The 22,844-nt window shown below is 47.3% G+C and overlaps 1 protein-coding gene across 1 annotated transcript; it reads left to right on the forward strand.

Moving 5' to 3' along the window:
- The first annotated feature begins 234 nt into the window (after positions 1-234).
- Positions 235-21,021, forward strand: Fkbp1a (FKBP prolyl isomerase 1A). The gene is made up of 5 exons (XM_006985520.4): positions 235-734; positions 807-854; positions 16,866-16,978; positions 18,870-19,034; positions 19,954-21,021. The coding sequence occupies exons 1-4, from the start codon at positions 698-700 to the stop codon at positions 18,996-18,998; spliced, it is 327 nt and encodes a 108-aa protein (XP_006985582.1). The 5' UTR covers positions 235-697; the 3' UTR covers positions 18,999-19,034; positions 19,954-21,021.
- Positions 21,022-22,844: the final 1,823 nt, after the last annotated feature.

A 22,844-nucleotide genomic window follows, 5' to 3' on the forward strand; every position in this document is an offset into this window, starting at 1 on the left:
GCCTTGGCTAGCCTGGAACTCACTCTATAGACCAGGCTGGCCTCGAACTCAGAGATGTGTTTGCCTCTGCCTCCCGAGTGCTGGGATTAAAGGCGTGCGCCACCGTGCCCGGCTATCTCTCCATATATTCGTACAAAAGGGGGCTTTCATGCAGGGCAGTGTTAACATTGATTTTTCCAAGGAGGAGCACGGAAGGAACCTAGGGCCCCTTTTCGAACGTTAACTTGGTTCCACATACACAAAGCCTACTACTCAGAGCTACCGTCTTTACAGGACAATTAGTTGTGCAGAAGCGTGAAGCATCTCGAAGTGACGGGTGGACCCCGTTATTACTGCGACTCTCAGAAGCAGGGGAGAAACGTGAAGAAAGACCGGGAGCAGCCAGAACGACTAGCCTTCCGTCGCAGCTGCATCCGGCGGGGGGTGGAGGGGTGGAGGGGGGGAGAGGTCTGTGGCCCGCCGACTTCCGGTCCCTCCGCCCAGCAGCCGGGGCTTCCGAGACGTGAGCGCCCGGCGCAAGCAGGGCGGGGCTTGCCGTGCCCCGCCGTGCGCGTGCGCAGGCGACACGCCGAGGGACGAAGCCGAGCCGCTGAACCGCCGCCAGGTCCGCTCCGGCTCCACGCCGCCCGCCGCGCCGCCGCCCGCGTCCTTCTCCTCCTCCTCCTCCGCCAACGCCGCCGTTGCCGCCGCCGCCGCCATGGGAGTGCAGGTGGAGACCATCTCTCCTGGAGACGGTGAGTAGACGCCCGCCGCCCGCTCCCCTGCCGCCACGCGCAGCCGCTCACCTGCCGTCTGTCTCTCCTCAGGGCGCACCTTCCCGAAGCGCGGCCAGACCTGCGTGGTGCACTACACGGGTGAGTCGGGCGGGCCGGGTGGGGCCGGGCGCTGGGGTCGCGGGGGGGCGAGGGAGCGGTGGCTGGAGGTCGGGGCGTGGCGGCCGCGTGGACGGCGGCCGAGGCCTGGGCGGTGGCCGCGCCCCGAGGGACAGGCTGGGCCCGCCGGGCCGAGCCGGGCATCCGGCAGACGCAGTCCTCATCGCCCCTGAGCGGTGCGCGGCCCCCAGATGCTGCGGGGTGCCTACTGCCCAGACGAGGAAACTGAGGCACAGGGCGAGCTCATCGCCTGCCGGAGGTCAAGCGCTTCCGGCCAGGGACCCTTCAGGGGAGATTTGAACCGTTTCCGAGTCCTGGTGGATACCTTCTCCGTGCTTTGGAGGTTTCGTCGTTAAGAAGGGGAGGTGATTCCTGGTCTGCCTAGCCCCCCTTTCCTGGGAGAACCCTTGAATTCATCTTTCTGGGGCGGGTGGGAAACGACCCACTTGCTAAGTCATTCTTGTGGCTTCATGTGCCCTTCAGGAAATAGATAATGCAAGATCTCTCTCTCTCTCTTTGACCCACTTGCAAATCTCAGCCTGGGTAGCAATGATTACCAGACCAAAGGATGCACCATGTCATTCCCAGGCTCCCCTTTCTAGGAATGGAGACTTTTCTCACCCCCCTTTTAATGATAAAGGAAGCTGGGGGGGTCGTGAGTGCAGTACACAGTAACTAAAATCAAAGGAAATTTTAAAGACGTGCACACTCAGCCAAAATTCAAGCTTCCAGACCATGAGGATTGCTGGCCCTGGGACCATCTTTTACTCCATGCCCTTACAAGGTCCTTCTGGGTTGGGGAGGGGGAGGGTAGCTGGCCGTGACTTCATAGCCAGGCTGAGTGGTGTAGCCACAGCTGATAGGAATCGGCCTCCCTCCCTCCCGCTCCTTCCCTTTCCCACCCTTTCCTTTGTCCCCCTCCCCATCCTTCCTCTGTTTCTTCTGCTTCTCCCTCCTCCCCTCCACTGTCACCACCCCCACCTTTTTTTCTGGCTGATCTGGCCAAGCTGTTCAGGCTCAAGTTGCCTTGTCTCCCTGATGAGGGGAGGCTCCCTCTCCTGAGGGAGACGACTTAGTGAGAAGAGGAGAAAAGCAGCTCGCATCCTCCTTTCTCTGCTTGCTTATTTCGGTGACTTCTCGAGTGGAGAGGTGGACGGGAGATGGGAGGGGTTACGGACCAGAACCTTAAAAAGCTGCCAGTGGAAGGAATGTTGAAATCCATCTTTGTGTCATGAACAAAAGTGCAGGGTGGTTTGGACATTCAAGTAGCTGTTGTGATAGCGTGGTACGACCACAGCCTTAGTCTGGGAGGGCTAGTAGAGGAGGAATCATCAGTTTAGTTGTCTTTGATGGCAAGTTGAAAAAGAAGACTGTTGCGCCCTCACGCTCTCTCTTTTAAACATGTGTTTAAGGCAGTGGTTCTCAACCTTCCTAATGCAGTGACCCTTTAATACAGTTCCTCATGTTGTGGTGACCCCCAACCATAAAGTTATTTTGTTGCTACTTCATAACTACTCATAAGAATCGTAATGTGAATATCTGTGTTTTCTGATGGTCTTAGGCAACCCATGTGAAGGATTGTTCAGCCCCCCCAAGGGGTCATGACCCACAGGTTGAGAACCACTGATTTAAGGGGTTGGGGATGTGGGTGAGTGGGCAGTTCCCTGAATTCCCACGGTCTTCTTTACCTTTGGCCTGCAGCAGCCACACTATAGTGCCCGGCTCCACCTGTCTGTGTTCAAGACTGCCCCTCATTCTCGCCCAGCCTATGTTTTACTGCTGCTGAAAACCAGGTACCAGCATGTAGGCAGAAATGATTTGCTGTGTCTCTTGGTGAACTGACTCTGTAGAGTGTCTGGAGCCTCTTCCTAAAAGAACAGATGGCTGTGGGACCCAGAACACCATCGGGGCTCCTAATGCCTCTTCAAGCCTGTGTTCTCCATGAGGGTGGCACCCACCCACATGTTCCCAGAACAACAGCAGGACCCTGGCACGAATTAGAACAAAAGCTTTCTTTTTTATTTCATTTTGATAAGCTCCACAAAGACGCCTTAGTGAGAAGCCAGCTGTGCCTCACACTCACAGAATAGGCTGTTCTCCTGAGGGCGGGTGGCTTTGTTCCCGAGAGTCTTTGCCACCAGCCTCCCAGGAAGAACCTGTTTGAGACCTGTGGGGGCGTGAGAGAAGGGGGTAGAAGAGTAGAAGTGCTGTGAGATCACATCCGTAGCATGAAGGCTTTTAAGTCACTGGGAATAGACTGTATCTTGAAGGAACTGTGATCAGAAGAGGTAACCTTTAAGATTAGAGGAAGAGGATCTTCAAAGACAGGAAGCCCATGGAGTCCCAAGAAGGGAGGAGAAAGCCTGTAGGGTTTTCTCTTGCTGTGGTGGTAGAAGTCTTCATGCCCATGCTTAGTTTTTCTGTCTCCTTCTGAATGTTTGGCTGAGTGACTGAGAGGAAGGATGTGAGTGACTGAGGCATAAGCTGGGGGAATACTTTTGATCATGTGAGTTTTAGCCTGGTGTCCATTTCTGCTGATTTAGAATGGGTCCAAAGAAACAGCAAAGGAAGTAAGGTGACTAAACCCTCCACCGCCCAATCCTGAATGCCAGGGATAAACCCTAGGACCTTGCAGGTAGCCAAACACTTCAACAACTGAGCTGCATCCCTAGCCTGAACCTCAGTGATGTTTTAAATGCCAGTGAGGGCTGACTTAGTGCCACCTTAAGGCTTCCTTGGTGCTTTCTGTGACCTGCCAGAGCACAGCATGAGTGCGGCCTTGAAGGCCTCTATGGTGCCACTGAGGATATTGAGTGATTGCTGAGAGCTGTGATAAGCTTTGACTGAGACGTGAGGGAGGAGATGGGATAATAAGCTACACATTTAAGTCCTTGAAGGCCATGTGGACTTCCATAGCCCCTCCCTCCATGCCTCCCATAGCTGCTTCATGGTTGCTGTGAAGCTTATCTTGGTGCATATCCCTTTTCACTCAGCCATAGCAGGCCACGTGCTTGCCATTGTGAGAGCAGTCTCAAGTGGGTTGAAGGAATTCTTTTTTTATCCTCCTAAAATGTAGCTAGACATCTTGTCCTTGGGATGAGGCTTAAGCTTTCTGTAGCCCCCTGGGGTCTGATGGAGAAGATAGGAGTCTGTTGGCATCACCTCGGGTCTGCCTGGGGCAGTCACAGCTCCCAGGGCAGGTCTGGCCCATTACCTTTCGCTTTTCTTTAGCCTGCTTCCTTCTTCTCTGCTTGTTTTATTCACTCCTCTGCAGCTGTTTTAGTTGGTGATGTCTGGAGGGAAGCTCATATTTAAGAAATCCCTCAGGTGATATTCTTCTAGTGTGTGTGGTCACAAAACAGTCTGGAGCCCTTTGGGCAGAGTTGTGACTAGATGCTTTTTTTTCCCTAGACAAGACCCCCCCTCCCCCTTCTGTAGCAACAAACCAGGCACAGTATATGGCCAGTGAAAGACTTGATCTAGTAGGGTTTAGCTCAAGAGGGGGGACCCATATGATCGTGACGTGTCAGGTAATGAGAGGCACAATGCAGAGTAAACCAAAGAGGGATAGGGAAGGGAGTCTGCTTTTAATGGAGAGAGTTGGAAAAGTCCTAATGAGTGATCTCCCTACCCCCAGCATCACTCACAGCAAGTTTGGTAGTGGGCTCTGTGGCCATCTGGAGGAAGAGTTCTTGTGCAAGGCCAAGGCACTGGAGTGGATTGTGTGAAGGAGTTTAGGCAGTGGGGATTGGAGCACTTGGTGTGTTGCCACAAGAACACTCTTCCTCTGGGTCAAGTGAACATGTTTTGAGCTGACATGGACTTCAACCTTCTCCCTCTGGAGGATATACAGTACCCTGCTTGTATCTCAAGTGTGAGAGTGTTCTAGCCCAGTCCATGGACAGAAGTAATGTCATTAAGCATGCTCCTCAAAGGATAGAGGTCCTTTGTTGTGTTTGTGTTCATCTTTGCAGTCACTGGGCTCTGGGAATGTAAATTGTCCTTTTCTTTTGGCTTCTGTGTGCTATCTATATAGCCAGAGTAGTAGCACCTTGTGAGCAGAGACATGTGGCAGCTGTGGCATTGTTCATACTGTTCTTAGATTTCTTAGTTCCATGTACCTGACAGTGGAGCTTTTGTCCTTTGTGGTGTCAAGAGTAGGAGCAAGGTTAAGCTGTGGTCGTGGCCCCAAAACTTCTTGGAGTGGTCAGACTTGGATATACTCAGGATTGAAGCAGTTGGAAGCCAGGCATGGTAGCTCACACCTTTAATTCCAGCTCTCAGGAGGCAGAGAGCTGGAATTATGAGTTTAAGGCCAGCCTGATCTACCTAGCAAGTTCCAGGCTGACCAAGGCTACATGGTGAAACCCTTCTCAAACACAGAAAGTTGGAAGTGGTTGGGTCCAGCCAGGATGACCTCCTGTTTCACAGGTAGAGAAATAGGTATGCAGAAGAGATGGAGTGGAATGAGTGCCCATCGTCAGCCACCCCCCAGGGTGTGTGCATGAGGAAGCTGTTGGATGGTAGTAGTTGGGGCCACCCCATGTGAGGGTGGTGTAGCTGGCCTGTGCTACCTCAGCTGTGTGGACAGGTTAGAGTTTGCTTCTGTTGCAGATTTCCTTAGCTTGATGAGATGTCGGTACTGTGAAATGGACCCTGCTGTCGAAAGGTTGTTTTCCTCTGGCATTGAGAGTCCTCAGATCAACTACACAAGTCCTGTTTGTTGTCTTCCTTCCACAGATAAGGGCAGCAGAGACTCCTTTGTCTTCCTCAAAGCATGCTTCTCCTATGTGGGTGCCATGGAGAGCCTTTCAAAGAAAGAAAAGTGAAAACAGCCATAATGTGTCCCTGAGTGCTACTGCCTGCATGGTACAGGGGTCCATTTTGTTATATGCACTAACTATATCCACATCAGTAGTTCTGTAACCAGTGGTTAGCTAGACCATCTTTTTTTGTTTGTTTTATTCTAAGATAGGGTCTCAGGATGTAGCTGTGATTATCCTAGAACTCACTATGTAGACCAGGCTGGCCTTCAACTCACAGAGATTTGCCTCCCAAGTACTGGGATTAAAGTTGTGTACTACTGTTCCCAGCTTAGCTTGGAATATCCTGATGTCTTACCTCTGAAGACAGGAGCCCCTGCTAAGAACAAGGGTATCCTCCTTATTTTCCTTCTTAGGACATCCAGTACAGTGTAAAGTGATCTGGACGTGTCCCAGATCAAACTCAGTGAAATGACTCCAGTTCTGGTTCTTCTGAGGTTCGCTCATTGCAGTGGGATGGTCTATGTGCTTTGGACTTCCTGTCCCAAGAGCTCTGACCACTCAGGCAGGCCTATGTGTTTTCTTGAACTCAAAGTTTCTTCCTGGGGGGCGAGGTGGAGGGTCTCTGCCCCTCTGCTTAAAGTGCTACCACATTTGTCTCCACTTCCACACTCCTATTACTGTGGTAGGTGTTTCTGTTTCCTTTGGTCCAGAAAGATAAAGTACTTAGACCACTACTCCCACAGCTCAGTCTTCCTCTGTTATTCAGTGATGGTGACTGAAGGTGGGAGAGAACCTTGGGCAAGTGCCCATACATTGAAATCCCTGTAGAGCAGCCGACACCTGGAAGCAGAGCTGCCTGGAAGAAGTGGTCCCTTGTCTTGGGTGTGCTTGCCTCAGGCAGGCAAGAAGAAAGAATTATCCCAAGTATATATGTGCCTAAAGGGAGGAGATGTCTTTGATTTCTCTATGTGCACTGATTGTGTGCAAGGTACTGTACTGGGCATCAAAGATTTAAGAATGAAGGAAAGCACAATTCCTACCCTTGTAGGTTTTTAGCTGTAGTGAAAAGGTATAATTAATGCAAAGATATATTGCTCATTAATGCTAAGGAGAGGATCAGGAAAAGGTCAAGATTTTTAAATGGCAAAGACCTCAGTGAGAAAGTGACTTTTGAATAGATGGCTGCAGGATTTAGGGATTAATCGACAGGGCTATTCGAGTAAGAATTCAGACAGCGCAGCAGCGAATGCAGAGGAGTAGCAGTGCACTTGATGTGAACGCAGTCTGAGGAAGCAGTGCTGGAGAAGCAGAGAAGTGTGAGGGAGCCAAACCAGCAAGGTCAGAGATGGCAGCTCTTGGGAGCCACTGTAAGGATTTTAGATTCTTTTCTCAAAGAGATGAAGAGCTATGGAAGGACTTTAAAAGGCAAGGGGAAATAAGGTCTGTTTTTATTTTCAAAGGCTCTGCCTGCTTGCTCTTGTCGGGTTTATGCTGAAGGAAGAACAGAAGCAGAGCAGGGAAGGCTGTGAACTAGTCTGGAGAAGTACACCCTAGAGCAATGTATATTATCTCCAGTGAGCCACTGTTTATATCATGATTAACACGGGAACTGAAGGACACACTTGCAAGGAAAGACTTTACCTGTGTTCTTCAGATTGTTGCACAGCCCCTCCCATTGTGAATCTTGACATTGAGAACTTTTGATCATAGAATCTAGCTGGGTGGTGGTGGTGGCGGTGGCGGCGGCGGCGGCGGCGGCGGCGGCGGCGGCGGCGGCGGCGGCGCACGCCTGTAATCCCAGCACTCGGGAGGCAAAGGCAGGTAGATCTCTGTGAGTTCGAGGCCAGCCTGGTTTACAGAGCTAGTCCAGGACAGGCTCCAAAGCTACAGAGAAACTCTGTCTTGAAAAACCAAAACCAAAACCAAAAAAAAAAAAAAATCTAAAGGGATTTGGCCAAAGGTAAAGTGTTTCCTCAGAGTTGGGCATGTGCTTCCTTGTACTTAGTGGAGTAGGAAAGTGATGGGATAGGCCTCTGGCCATACCATTCACCTAGGGTAAGAAGCAGAACAGTGCAGAAAGGTTACACTGGGAAGCAGTCACGGGGCCCTGGAAGTAGACTAAAGCAGCTCAGACGCTTGCTAAACAGTCATTGCTTTTTCTTTGAGTATGGTGGAGTTTTCCAAACACCAATTTTGTCTTTGTTTTCTTATAATAAAGTAAGGTCTATTGTGAGAAATCTAAATGCCAAGCCTTTCCAATCCCTCACTAGTGGCAGCATTCTTTCTGTCTTCCTGCACTGACTCATTGCAAGCACTCAGCTAGACTGATCTAGTAATGCCCACACTTCACTGATCTGCATGCTGTTCAATTACATCATCAGTATAACCATCATGACTGGCTTTGGAAAAATACAGCTGACTGCTCCCCTCTCCCCTTTGGTGTCTTTCTTTCTTTCTTTTTTTTTTTTTTTTTTTTTTTTTGTTGTTTTTGTTTTTGAGACAGGGTTTCTCTGTGTAGCTTTGTGCCTTTCCTGGAGCTCACTTGGTAGCCCAGGCTGGCCTCGAACTCACAGAGATCCGCCTGGCTCTGCCTCCCGAGTGCTGGGATTAAAGACATTCGCCACCACCGACCGGCATGGTGTCTTTCTAACACAGAAGTTATGCATAAGGGGGGTTGGGAAGTTTCTGTGTCTAATAAAGAGGGGAGGGAAACAGATCTGTCCTCAGGTCTCTAGCAGTACTTCCATCTGGGAAAGTCCTGAGTGGTTTCAGTTGCAAGTCTGCAGACTGACTTGCCTTTGGATGGCTCCCTCTTCCATTCAACAACTGTGCTGATTGTACTTAGGAAACTCATTTCTGTTTTGGGCTTAGCAAACAATTCTCCCTCTCCCATTGACAAATGACAAGAACTTTGCTTTGATTTTTGAAGGTTTTGGGATGTTCGGGTTACTTGATGGTTTTATTTGATTTAATATAGGGGTTTAAAATTTTCTATTTATAACTTCCCTTATTTGGTCAATATAAAGTGCTACCGGTGAAAACTTCATGCAAAGATTATTGAGTGTTGTGAATGAGCTTTCATTACAAGTTTTGAAGCTTGAGTCTCTTGAGTCTTCTGTTGTGTTCTCCACCCAGTAGAGGACATATTGGAACTCTGCCTCCCACAAATACAAGTATGCCAGAAGTAATCTGAAACAGTCACTGGGCCTCTTGGGTTTGAGTCTTGATCTTGGGTTTTCACTGTTGGCTTGAGCTAAGCACTGGGAGCACAGCATAGGGTCACAGCCTAGGGCACTCTGGTACTTTGCTTGGCAGGTGCTGCCCATGTCTTTTCTCTTTGCCAATTACTTGTGAATAAAAGCACACTCCAGAACTGGGTGTGACTGATAGAGTGTTGCCTAGCATCCTATGTGGAGATACATTTGAATCTTCCCCCAAACTCCTTACTTACTTACTTACTTACTTACTTACTTACTTACTTATTTGTTTGTTTGTTTGTTTTTATTTTTTTCCCTAAAACCCTTTTCCCCTGCAAGGATTTGAATCTGATTCCTCCCAGCCAGAAGCTGCATGGGATGGAAGTGGCATGGGCTGTGTGTAGCGGGAGCCTGTACTCCTCTTGTGGTCTTGTGCTTTACATTGAACACCTCCAATTCTTCCCATTTTTCTTACTGATTAGAAAGTAAAACCCTTCTAGGAGCATCCCTCAGCTGCTGCTGCCATATAGGGAAGAAGGGCTAAATATGGAAGCCTCCTGCTTGTCCTGTCCTGCTCGTTCTTAAGTCAGGCAAATGGAGCGAAGGGCTGAGCCACATGCCACTGGGATGTAGAACAGAGTCCAGGTCTGCAAGTGCCATGATTTCAGACTGGAACCGGAGAATCTGCAGCTTTTCAGACCACCCAGTCATGAGACAGAGTTTGTGTTTAGTCAGAAATGAAACTGGCCACTGCTGCCAACAGAAGAAAGTGTGGCCTTGAGAGTAGAGAACTTGCTGTGTGAACTGTAGCCTCAGTTGCCTCCTCCCTGCTGAGCCTGCTTTTCCTCGAGGAAATTCTGCTGCTAACTTGGCAGGTGGTTTCACTGCCCAAGCGCTCCAGGTTCCAGTGCATGAGGCTCCGGAGTTGAAAGGGATGGAGCACTGCTAAGACTTGACCTGTTCCCTTCTCTTTGCCCTGCTTCCATTCCCCATGTAGGACAGGAGCTGAGCATAAGTGGGGTGGGAGATGGATGGGATGGGGGTGGTGGTGGGGGGTGTTAGTAAATGCTTTTCCCCTCCGTCTCTGCAGGCAGGGTCTCAGTTGTTGATCTAATTGACCTCAGAATCATCTCCCCCAGCCTCAGTATAGATATGCATCTCCATGATCAGCAACCTACTTTCCTTTTTAAAAGTTTTGTTAAGGCGTAGTTGTCCAACAATATATGTCACATGTTTAAAGTGTTCACTTTTAGCTGGATGTAATGGCTCATACTTAAAATCTTAGCAATCTGGAGTCAGAGGCAGAAGGATTATGAGTTAGTGCCAGCCTGTGCTACATAGTGAAACATGTCCTAAAGACTACAACAGGGATTTAAGTCCTGCTAAATTCTTTGTGAAGTTCTCATCTGTCACCTTCCCTAGCAGCCAAGTACTTTCTGTCACAAAACTTACTTCGCAATTTTGTTTCATTTTGAGCTAGGGTCTCTAGTCCTGGAACGGGTCATGTAGACCAGGCAGGTCTTGAACTCACAGAGATCCTCCTGTCTCTGCCATCCTAGAGTGCTGGGATAAAAGATGTGCACCACCATGCCCGGCTAGTTTGTGATTTAAAAATTACTTACAAATGAAACTAGGTAGTAGTGTTTAGTCTTCTGCTGGTTTCTTTTACGATTCTTCTGTGTATAGATAATTTGTTCCTTTTTGTTGCTGAATGGTTTTCTGCATATGGGTTATATATCCATTCATTATTTGGTAGGTATTGGAGAAATTATTTTGGCCACTCCACGTAGTTAAAAGGATATTTATTAAATGGCGTAACTCACAAATTAAGTAATGGGTAGGTCGCAGGGTCTGGGGAAGGTGTAATGCCGTCCAGCGGTGTTCTCCGGAGCTCTGCACAGTCAATCTGCACCGGTCAGCGTTCCGGCACCGAGAGAGCGCCCAGAGCGAGCGCTGGCCCATCCAGCTCTCGGGTCCCCAGGCGCCTCCCCTCGCCCCGCCTCGTAGGCGTGACAGTTGCCAGAGTCTCAATGGGGGTTGGAACTTCCAGAACCAAGCTGGAATGGCTACCCACTACAGTAGGTGCTTGGGTTGGTGCTTAGGATTTGACTCAGCACTCGGGAGCCAGAGCCAGGCAGATCTCTGAGTTCGAGGCCAGCCTGGTCTAACAGAGTGAGATCCAGGACAGATACCAAAACAATACAGAGAAACTCTGTCTCAAACCCCCTCCCCCCCCAAAAAAATTGCTCTGAATGTTTGTATGATTCTTTGTAGGGATGTATACTGCCATTTTTCTAGGATAATACTGAGATACAGAATGGCTGGGCCATATGGGGCACAAATGTTCACACTCAGGTCCTTCTAGAGTAGTTTGGCTCTGTTTTATATGCCACCAACAGTGTAATGTCCTCCCTATACTTCATGGGGCCTGTGTTTTAGTTATCCACTTTAACCAGTAATATCTCTCTCTCCTGATGGTTTGAATTGCATTGTGTAATGACAGGATTTTGAACATCTTTTCATATGCTCTCTTGCCATCTGTGTACATCTGTTTCAGTGAAGTACAGGTTCAAAGCTTTGTCTCACTTAATTGGCTTGTTTTCTTACTCAGTTTTGATAATCTGTTGCATAGCTTAACTTGACCTTTGAATTGGCGATCATCCTTCTTCATTCTTGCCTTGGTAGTTTTTTTGTGGGTTTTTTTTTTTTTTTACATAATTTCTTTATTGATTCTTTGGGAATTTCATATCATGCATCTCAATTTCATTCATTTCCCAGTCCCCCTATATCTGCCCTTCACCCATGCAGCCACCCCCCCCCCAAAGAAAGTTAAAAAAAGAAGAAAGCCAAAACTAAAAACAAAAAACCCCTCTTTGTTCCCGTCTTTCCCACCTCTCCAACACTTTCATTCATCCTAGTGGCATTGGGAGCCTCAGTGTGTCACACAGTGTACTACCCTTTTGTCCGTCCTGTCAGCTTTATCTGCAGTGTTCATTGCAGTGAGTCGTCGGACTGGTTCAAGGCCTCTGGTTCTGGTATACCTTCGTCACTGGACCCTCCCTGAAACTCCTCTAGTATATCATCGAGTAATGGAGATCCTGCGGGCACCATTCCACAGGATCATTCCCTTCATGTGCTGCAGCAGTCATAGATGGGGTAGATGTTAGGGTGGGCCAACCCAAGGACCAGGGTGTTAACTGAGCTGGTTAGTCCAGGTTATTGGACTGCCCCCTCAGACAAAGGGCAGGGCCAGTCCTGTGCCCTTGCCATCGGGGCCGGTCCTCCTCCTGTGTGCCCGTGCCATCGGGGCCAGTCCTCCTCCTGTGCCCGTGCCATCGGGGCCAGTCCTCCTCCTGTGCCCGTGCCATCGGGGCCAGTCCTCCCAGGTATGGGTAGCCAGTTCTCGTGCAGTGTCCAATGAAGAGCAGGGCCAGCAAAGGGCAGTGCGCGCTCAGCATGGCCCTCAGATTTCATCATGCATGGTTCCTATGGCCCCCTGTGGTGATGCAGACTCCAGCTGCAGCAGGACCATGAACTTAGACATGGCCCCTTGGCAGCAGCTAGGGTCTAGAAGTCACCATGGCCCTTGTAGCAGCTCAGGTCACCCAGATCAATATGGCCCCAGCAGTAGCATGGCTCTTGGACACCAACATGGTCTCAGGTGGCTGACCAGACCCCAGGCATCTGCGTGGCCCTTGGTAGTAATTAGAGGCCATGGACCCGGACATGGCCCTGGATGTCACCATTGCCCCAGGTGGCAACACAGGCCACTTAGATTGGCATGGCCCCAGCAGTGGCCCTCAGACACCACAACATGGACCCTGGTGGTGGCCCAGACCTCAGGCATCTTCATGGCCGTCGATGGTAACAGGGGCCATGTCTGGTAGTTCTTCTTATACTCTGGGTGTATAGAATCTTCTTCCTGGTTGGCTTGTCTATTCTAAAAAGTTTGTGTTTTGAGACAGGGTTTCTCTGCATAGCCCTGCTGTTCTAGAACTCACTCTGTAGACCTGGCTGGCCTCAAACTCAGATCCTCCTGCTTCTGCCTCCTGAGTGCTGGGATTAAAGGCGTGTACCACCATTGCCTGGCTAAAATAATTTTGAATGAACTTCAGTGTTTAGTTTTTTCTTTATAATGTATGCATTTTGATACCATACCTAAGAAATCTTTGCCTAGTCTCAGATTGTAAGGATTTCTTTGTCCATGTATTCTTCTAAAGAATTTTGTAGGCTTAGCATTTACATTTATAGGGGGAAAATACATTATAGGGGGAAAATCCTTCAGCCCAGAAGAATACCTCCTACCCTCACCTCTTGTGAAGATAAAATAGATAAGATTGACAGGAAATGACTATGGTCTGAAGCTCTGGTGTAAGACTCATGCCCCCTTTCCTTAGACAACAGCTCATGTGAAATAATGTAAGAGAAGAAGGCATTGATCTGTTTCCTGAGCTAACTGAGCCTTTGCCCCTGTGTCCCCCAGAAATTTAAGATAAGGGAGTTAGACATCCCTCACTGAAGACAGCTAATCGCCTCAGCAGCAGATAGACACTGTCCCTCTGAGCTTCCTGCCTGCTACTAGTCAGTTGAGGCAACTCAGGCAAAGCAGTACTAGGTTCTTTTGAAAAATGAGAAGTAGTTAGACATGTGCTTGTTTGTGCACATACAGTGTAGGTGTGTGCGCTGGGCCCCACAGACGCTGGTCCTCTTGTCACAGATCAGGAGAGTGTTTTCGGTCTTTTCTTTTTCTTTTTTTTTTTTTTTTTTTTTGGTTTTTCGAGACAGGGTTTCTCTGTGTAGCTTTGCGCCTTTCCTGGGACTCACTTGGTAGCCCAGGCTGGCCTCGAACTCACAGAGATCCGCCTGGCTCTGCCTCCCGAGTGCTGGGATTAAAGGCGTGCGCCACCACCGCCCGGCTGTTTTCGGTCTTTTCATTGTTCCATTTGTTTACTCCTCATAGCAGCACTACAGTGAGGTGTGCGGAGTAAGCCATGAAGCTTTGTCTCATACAGGTTATGCTCAGCCATAAGTATCCAGAAGTCCTACTAAGTAAGAACGCAAAGCATGCCTTCCCCTTCTTTGGATGTTCCAAAGGAAGGAACAGAAATGTCCCATTTGTAATTGACATCATAAAGACATAGCCTTTCCCATTAGAAGTGTCTCCTGTCAGAGGTGGCATATTTTTAAAAAGTGATGAACCTGAGAATAGTTGGTAAAGCACTTGGCTTGCAAGCATGAGAACCTAAGTTTGGATCCCATCTGAAAAATGATGCTATGACATATGCCTGCAATCCCACCAGTGGCCAGGTGAAAAGATGCAGGCAAGCAGGTCTGTGGCACTCCCTGGCAAGCTCACCTGCTCTACTTGCCAAAGTTCCAGTGAGACTCAAGCAAAAAGAATATGCCTGAGGAATGACTTTGTGTGTGCATAAACAAAACAACAAAACAAAAACCAAAAAACCATTTTTTTTTTAACAATGGTGAACCTATGCCATAATCACATAAGACCATAGTATAAGGATTGCTCCTGATACACATTCTGTTGAATTTGGAGGGATTAGACAAGTATATAATGTCTACCACTATAGTATCAGAAAGATGATTTTTATTACACTAGAGATTCTCTGCGCTCTGGGTCTGAGCTGTTTCATAGCCTTGATTCAGGCACCCCTCTGGTCATGTTCTCAGAATATTTAGTTTAATTTATTTACTTGTTTTTGAGATAGTTTTGAGATAGGCAGCCTTGGCTGTCCTGGCACTTGCTCTGTAGACCAGGCTGGCTTTGTACTCACAGAGATCTGCTTGCCTCTGCTTCTTAAATGCTGGGATTAAAGGCATGTGCCACCATACCCAGCTCAAGATTTTTAAAATTAAGTTATGTTACCTGATGGATGTTTTACCTGAATATATGTCTATGCACCATGTATATGCCTGGTGTCCATGGAAACCAGAAGAGGGCTTCGGGTCCCTGGAAATAGAGTCACAAACTGTTGTAAGCCACTACGTGGGTGCTGGGAACCGAACCCAGGTCTTTTGGAAGAACAGCCAGTGCTCTTAACTCCTGAACCATGTCTCCAGCCCCTTTTCTCTGGATTTTCCCCAGCAGGTTCTTGAAGACAGTTAAGCTTAAAGGTCAGGGACTACTATTGTTTTGAGGCCTAACTCAAGGTCTCCTCAGAGGAGTCCAGACCAGGAAGAGGCTATTTCTGGTTACCAGTTATCTTTCATGGTTCACAGTTCTTGCTGGGCTAAATAAAGCCTTTTGCTAGAGCCAGGTCCCCCTGTTCATTGGCTCTGACCTTGGGTAAGCTGCAGAGCCTTGGAGTTGGTTTCTTTGTGTCTGTTTAAGCAGTCTCATAAGCAGAATGGAAAGGCTTGCACATGTCCAGAGAAAGGATTCTGAGAATCTTGGCATCTTTTTTCTCCTAACTTCAGGCTCAGTTGGGTGGTTCCTGTGGCTTAAGTTGAGCTAGCAGTGGGCATGTGTGTAGTAGTTATTGTGACCTAGAAACTGATCTCTTTGTTTCTGATAGACTGTTCATGTCTGTTGCTTGTCAGGTCTTCTGTTATAATCTAGGTGGTGATTATATTCTGGTAAAAGAGCAAGCTAAATGTAGTCTTAAGGTGCCATCTCCTGTTTCTTTACAGACTTGGAAAAGGGCTAGGTCCTGTTTTCTTCATGTCCTTCACCCAGTCTTCAGTCAGTGTGAGGCCCATTCTCCGCAGGACATCCGTCTTGACTCCTTCTCAGGACAGCAGCCTCCACCCTGTTTCCTATTTGGTTAAAGTCTAGAAGTCTGGCGACTGTGATAACGCTCTCAGTTCATGTCTTGTTTCCTCAGTCTACCGACCAGGGTTGACATTGTTTTTCAGGTTGGGATTTTTATCAGGGTTTCTCCCCCTGTAAACACATACATGTGCACAGGAGAAGTCTTTATTAATGGATCTTTGAACCCCTGTTGCGTTGCATATCAGTTCTGGGCCCAGCACTAGCTTCCTCTAGCCTGGGGTTGCATTGTGAGAGCTTTCAGGAGCTCAGGGTCTGCTATCCCAGATGGCTGATACTGGCTTCCGGAGAAAACCTTGCAGGGATGTTTTTGAAAAGGGAGCTGCAGATGTCTACCACAGATGTCTACTACTCTTTTCTCACGGTGCTCACTCTCCGATCTCCATTGCTGGGATTCCTCTTGCATTGTGGTTTGCCTGACCCTTGGGAAAACAGTATAGTGAAAGAAACATGGTGTGAGGGTTTTGTCTAGTTTTGCTAGTTGAGCGAATCACTTCTTGCCAGAGGTTCATCTGTGAAATGGGATGTGCTGTGAAGACATAAGCTTCAGCAGTGGGATGAATGCTAGCATGTTCCAGTTCCTCTAGTTATCCAGGTTATTTGCTACTTTCTCAGGAAGACTGGCAACTCAAGAGCTAGCTTGGGCTCAGGTTCCTATTTTGTTTTTGTTTGCTTGCTCGTTTGTTTTTAATAAAACATCACCAGAGTGCTGGGGAAAGCTGTCTTCCTGTTTTCTCTTTCCCCATGATGCTGTGGATTTTCCTCTAGATGAATACTCATTCACCTGCCATGGAGAGCAGCAACGTATATAGTCTTAGCCAGCCATGAGAGCAGGGTTGAGAGAACGTGCTGTGTACTTGTTACATGTGTACTGTGGCAAAATTGGGGACTGCTGCCTCTTTCGCTGGAGGTCCTTACAGAGCAAAGGAAACCACTTTACCAATTGTGAACATCCATGGTGCTGGGAAGGCCATGACAGGGAGCTTATGCTCTAATTCCAGAGCAAGGTAGTAGCTGTGCCTCAGAGTGAGGTGACAGACTTCATGGCTTCAGGCCAACTGCATAGCTCTCCAGTGAGGCCACAGGAAATCCTCCAGAGATAACACAGTTCTCCAGGCTAGAACCTGACCCCCAGGCACACTGGCGCTGCTGTGGGCATGGGACCTGTGTTGCTGCTTTCTGACCTGTTTTGTGTCATTTCTCTTGGTTGCTTATGTTAAAATTGTATATATTTTTTTTACAGGGATGCTTGAAGATGGAAAGAAATTTGATTCCTCTCGGGACAGAAACAAGCCTTTTAAGTTTATGCTAGGCAAGCAGGAGGTGATCCGAGGCTGGGAAGAAGGGGTAGCCCAGGTATGCTCTCCTTTGCCTTGTCCTAGCATCTGCCTAATGCCCCACAAGTAACTGTCTCTGAGGGTTCGTTCTTTTTTTCTTTTCAAAGGTTTGTTATTTTTATCAGCATCAGGAGTGTTTGCCGACATATATGTATACCCATTGTATCTGTATCTGGTACCATCAGATCAGAAGAGGACATTGGATTACCTGGAACTAGGACTAGAGATGGTTGTGAGCTGCCGTGTGGGTGTTGGGAACAGAACCCAGGTCTGCAAGAGCAGTCAGTGCTCTAATACTGAGCTGTCTCTCCAGTCCCATGGGGTTTCTTGCATAGTTCAGCACACTTTCCTTGCCTTTACATACACAAAATTGCCTAGAGTTTACTTTCTTCTTTTATTAACTTTGACCATACCTGAACATGACAGAACCCATGCAGTTGAATGCTCTCTGGGGGACATGGGTGCTATAATTAGTTAACTAGAACTCTAATGAAGGCCATTTGAGTCTTTCCTAGTACTTTGGTAGAGTAACAATATTGCATACCTGTTTTGCAGTTTTTGTTTCACATGTGTGCAAGTATTACTGGAGGGCAAGTTTGAGAAAGTTATACACTGAAGTGTCACCAGGTAGTAAAGGTGCCATCAATCTTTAGGTCATTTGTGTATGACAGAAGGGGTAGAGGGAGAAAAAGACAGAGTGGGTGGGGGAGGCAAAATCCTTGTCTCCATTTCTTGATGCTTATTTAGCTCAATGTTTCCAGGTACCAGGTCCTGCTACAGGTGCAATTTTGGAAGATTCCCTTTTCATCTGACAGTGGTTTGGCCATGTTTCCATGTTGTATCTTAAAAGCCCACTGGGATCTTTCCGATGGCTAATCCGTGATATGGGCATGTGTATGAAGTCATTATCCTTTGTCATGGGCATGTATAGGTTGTTAGCAGAATATCCAAGAAAGTAGGATTGTTGAGTCAATGGAATGATTATTTTGAATTTTATTAGATAAAGCCATGGGCTTGAATCAGCCATGGTAGTTCATACTTTTTTGTTTGTTTTTTTGAGATAGGGTTTCTTGGTGAAACAGTCCTGGCTCTCCTGGAACTCACTCTGTGATCAGGCTGGCCTCGAACTCACAGTGATCTGCCTGCCTCTGCCTCCCCAGTCTGGGATGAAAGGTGTGTGCCACCACCGACCAGCTGGTAGTTCATACTTGTAATCCCAACACTTGGAAGGCTGAAGTGAGGGAATCACAGTTGAAGCCTGCTTTGGCTGCATAGTAAATTACAGATTAGCCAGGGCTACATTTAAAGAGTCTCACTATAAGATGGTAAGTATAAATATGGTAGCAAATACCTGTAACCCTAACTTACCCTGAGGAAGGGTATTCCTGTGAGTTTGAGGCCAGCTTACACTACACTAGATTACAGAGTGAAATGCTACCCCCCCAAAAAAGGATCTAAATATAGTATAGAATGGTGGACTATCCTCAGATACTAATCTTTGTTGTTTTTGTTTAAGATTTTTTTAATCAAAGTACAGTCAGCTCTGTGTACAGAGTTGCCACATCCGTGGATTACATTAGCCATAAATGAAAAGGTTGCATCTGTATAAATGCATGCTGCCTTTCCCCCTTTGTTAATTATCCAAATAATATGGTATGAGAACTGTTTGTGTGACATTAGTAAGTCCTGAAAAGTCAAGAGGGGTTTTTAATTGCCATTGGGTTCCATCTAGTTTAACTGCCAGCCTCCCAAGTTTTTCACAGTATGGGTGCTGCCTGCTGGATGGGTAGCTGCAGTCACTGGAATGTCTTAGTCAACACAGTCCTGGGTAGGGACACCCAGGAGCCAGCTTGGCTTGTGAAGGGATTGGGAGTTTGTCCGGCTGAATTTAATCCTTGTTTTTTTCACAGATGAGTGTGGGTCAGAGAGCCAAACTGACAATCTCCCCAGACTATGCCTATGGAGCCACTGGGCACCCAGGCATCATCCCTCCACATGCCACTCTGGTCTTTGATGTGGAGCTTCTAAAACTGGAATGACAGAAGTGGCCTCCTCCCTTGGCTCCTTGCACATGGGTAAGAGTACTTAATGCTGAAGGACTCTAACTGCCTTTGTTGTTCCCTTTTTAGGCCAGTGTTTGGTAGAGGTGAGGGCAGAAAATACTACAGAGCCCCCCTCCCCTCTCTATGACATCCCATCATTGTTGGAGGTTCTAAGAAAGGATGGCACGTTTCTAAGGAGCTCGTAGGGATGGCAACTGTTTATATGTAGCTTATTGAATTGAGGTTTTTTGAACCACAGGCCAAGTTCCTAGTGCTAGCATTTTGGACTTTTAGAAGTAAAACTTTCTGGCTTTGTTCTGCCCTGTGCTTCTAGAAGCTAGTAAGAAAAGCACTTATAGGAGCAGGGTTGTCCTTCCTAGTCACAGCCATGTGGTAGCAAAGTAGATCTGAAGCCTGTTTCCTGTGTCCCTTCTTCTTTCATTCTTAGAACGTTAAGCTCAGCATCCTAGTTGTATGGCATTTTTCTTGTGACTGTTAGACTCTTCACACATGAATGTCACCCTTCCAACTGGCCCAGACTTTCCTATTTGTTCTGCCCCCCCCCCCCCCCCCCCCAGCCAGAGGCTGAATGAGGATGCTTTTAGAAACCTGAAGCCAAGTTGGATCTTGGTGATCACTGTGTTGTCAGCAGCACTGGGGATGGGAGGCGGGTGGTAGGGGCAGCCTCCTTCTGTTCTTAGCAAGCTAAACTTAATGTTAGGTTAACAAGAGAAAAGCCATATATGAACCACTCATGGCAAGTTGAGCACAAGAAGGTTACTTGCTAGGAAACAGAGTCAATCTATCAGCTTTTTCCAGCTGTAAGAAGTGGCCTGATCTCAAAAGACCTCTCAGCTGCTCAGCATGGGACTTGGCATGGTGGATAATGTTGTGGCTGTCTACGAAGAGAACAATGAGTTGCTGGAACTCACAGATTTTCTGTCCCCAACAGATCTGCCATGGAGGGATCTGGTACCTCCAGACGGGTGCACATGAATCCATGTGGAGCTTTTCCTGATGTCCCACCACTCTTTGTATAGACACCTACCCGACTGAATGTGTTCCGTCACTCAGCTTTGCTTCGGACACCTCCATGTCCTCTCCCCCTTCTGTATGTGTGTTGACTTAAACTATATGCCATAAACCTCAAGTTACTTTATTTTGGGGTGAAGATTCAGTTTCAGTCTTTCAGATCTAGGTTTCCAATGAAGTATATTGTCAAGTATTAACAGCACAAGCGATGGGTTAACTTTAGAATAGGAATTGGTGTTGGGGGTGGGATTTGCAAGAATTTTTATTTTATTTTATTTTATTTTTTTGGATGAAAAATTTATCTATTATATATTAAGACATTCTTGCTGCTGTGCTGCAAAGCCATAGCAGATTCGAGATGCTGTTGAGGGCTGGATTTTTCTCCAGTGAGGGAGGTCCTGTTAAATTGAAAGCCCTATCCAAACTGAAGTGGGAAGGGAGGGAGCGAGCCTTTGCTTCTGACAGCCCTCCCACCTTCTGAAACCGTCTGCCTTTTAAAGCAGGTCCCTTTACTGCTGTGTTGGACACTACAGTAGGGTCAGTAGGGACCTCTGAAGCCTTCTTTGTGACCTGGCTTAATTTGTTTTTCATCCTATGGTTTTTCTAGTGGATTTTCAGGACTTTTGTAATCTTGTAACTATCCAAGCTCCACTTCCTAAATTTTAAGAACTTTATGGAAAGTTTAAATTGAAGGTGCTGTTTGTAGACTCACCACCCAACGGACGCCCGGCCATCACTACAAATCCTGAGTGTTCTCTAAGAAAATGATGCTGGTCATCACAGCTTCAGCATCTCCTGGGTTTTGATGCTTGGCTCTCTCTGCTAATCTCGGCTTTCTGGCTATTCCTCCTCCAGTTGCTTCTCACCCTCTGCTGTCCTGTGTAGTGATTTGGTGAGAGAAAGTACGCTTTTGTCCCCTGCCCTCTGCACCACATATGCGTTTCAAGTTTATTATTGCAATAAAAGTGCTTTATGCTGGCTTTTCTCAGCTCTGTGTCGTGGTGGTTGCTTGCACATGCCCCATACCCCTTGTAGCACAGAGATTGGTAGGTATGTAGGGTCCAAGGTTCTATCTTGACAGCATAGCAGTGAACAACAGCTTTTCCCCCTTGGCCATGTTGGGGTGTGTGTGGGAGCAGTAGGCTTAACTTAAAGGAACTGCCTTGGGCCAGGCTAGGGCAGTCATGGGTCCTGCTCTCCTGTCTCTCACATCCCTTAACTGTTCTGGGGGCACAGAGAAGTAGAGGATCAACCTGTTTTCAACAGGGAGTCCAGATGGAGAAGTTTTATAAGCAAATGTGTGAAGGATTATGGAGAGGATGTAATCTCTGTCCTGCATGAGATAGTATGGAAAGACTACCTTGTAATTTTCCTATCCTACCCTCTCCCCTTACCCTCCCCCATCCAGTAAGTGCCAGTAATGTTTCTCTTACTAAGAGTTAACGGTGATCACCAAGATCCCTTAATACCTTGACAGACACCTTTTAAAGTTGCTCTGGAGCTGGGCGTGGTGACGCACACCTTTAATTCCAGTGCTCAGAAGGCAGAGGTGTGTGGATCTCTTGTGAGTTCCAGGCCAACCTAGTCTACCTATTGAGACCCTGTCTCTTTAAAAAAAAAGTTCTGATGAGTCATTTTAAATACAGAGGTTGTCAAGCACTGGGATAGTGGTTGGTTTTTATTTTTCACATTGATGTGGAGGTCAAAGGACAGCTTACAAAAGCCAGTTTTCCTACAGTGTGGGTCCTGGGGATTCAGCACCTTCATCCAGAGCTATCTTGCTAGCCTGAATAATGGTTTTCAAAAATACTTTCCTTAAATTATTTCAATTTAGACTTCTGGAGTAGTAGCCTAGAATTACATATTAATTTTCCTCAAAGTTATTTTATCAGATTTGTCAAAATGATATTTTTGGCGATTACTTATTAAAAACTGTTGGTGCTTGATACATACCATCTTTTCTGTCACATTTCACTCCAGTTCCCCAAACACATATAAAGTAGAGGGCAGTATTTGTTACATTTTTGTGCCCCATCAAGATCACTGTCAACCCAGAAAAGTCTCATGCCGTTTCCAACTCATATCCTACCATACCCCCAAGAGACTTTTTCATGTATGTTTGTGTGTGTGAGCAGCATGTGTGTAGATGTCCTGGAGGCCAGAATAGGGTCTTGAATCCCATAGAACTGTAGTTACAGGTGTTTAAAAGCATTGGCTGCTATTCCAGAGGACCCCAGTTTGTTTGCCAGCCAACATGGTGACTCACAAGTGTCTATAACTCCAGTTCCAGCCATTCCAGTGCCCTCTTTTGGCCTCCGTGGAGACCAGGCACCAAGTGGTATATAGACATGTGTAGACAAAACACCCATGAAGTTTTTTAAAATGCACTAAAATTAAAGTGCCAAAGATAGCATTCTCAGAGTGTGTGATGAGATCATCTAAGTTAGATTCCAGATATGTGTGCCACACGTAGCTGAGCTTTGTACCCATTGGAGGCTGGGTTTGCCCAACTGTGAGCCACATGGCACACAGACAAACCACTGTCAGCTTTTGGAAAGGTCGAAGAATATTCTGATGTATGTGTGGCTGATACAAGGTCAGATCTACCTACCGATGGCCACTCTCTTATTTTAACATTAATTTCTAGTACTCCTCAAAAATGTTTGCCCAAGGTTTATTAAGGAAAGTATATCCAGTTAATTGCAGAGTGTCCTGTAATTATTATGCAGTCCTGTGGCCCAGTGCATGCTGGGTGCTAGGCGTGAATACAGCCTGAGACAGGACAGTGCTGCCTGCTTGGCTCTTAACATC

Source organism: Peromyscus maniculatus, chromosome 4 (assembly GCF_049852395.1).
Source record: "Peromyscus maniculatus bairdii isolate BWxNUB_F1_BW_parent chromosome 4, HU_Pman_BW_mat_3.1, whole genome shotgun sequence".
Taxonomy (NCBI): domain Eukaryota; kingdom Metazoa; phylum Chordata; class Mammalia; order Rodentia; family Cricetidae; genus Peromyscus; species Peromyscus maniculatus.

What these genes read in the sequence shown, in the direction of transcription:
- Fkbp1a (XM_006985520.4), top strand. Translation starts at nt 698, where the DNA reads ATGGGAGTGCAGGTGGAGACCATCTCTCCTGGAGACG. An exon ending in GACCATCTCTCCTGGAGACG is followed by an intron (nt 735 to 806) that starts GTGAGTAGACGC and finishes GTCTCTCCTCAG; the next exon opens with GGCGCACCTTCCCGAAGCGC. An exon ending in GGGAAGAAGGGGTAGCCCAG is followed by an intron (nt 16,979 to 18,869) that starts GTATGCTCTCCT and finishes TTTTTTTCACAG; the next exon opens with ATGAGTGTGGGTCAGAGAGC.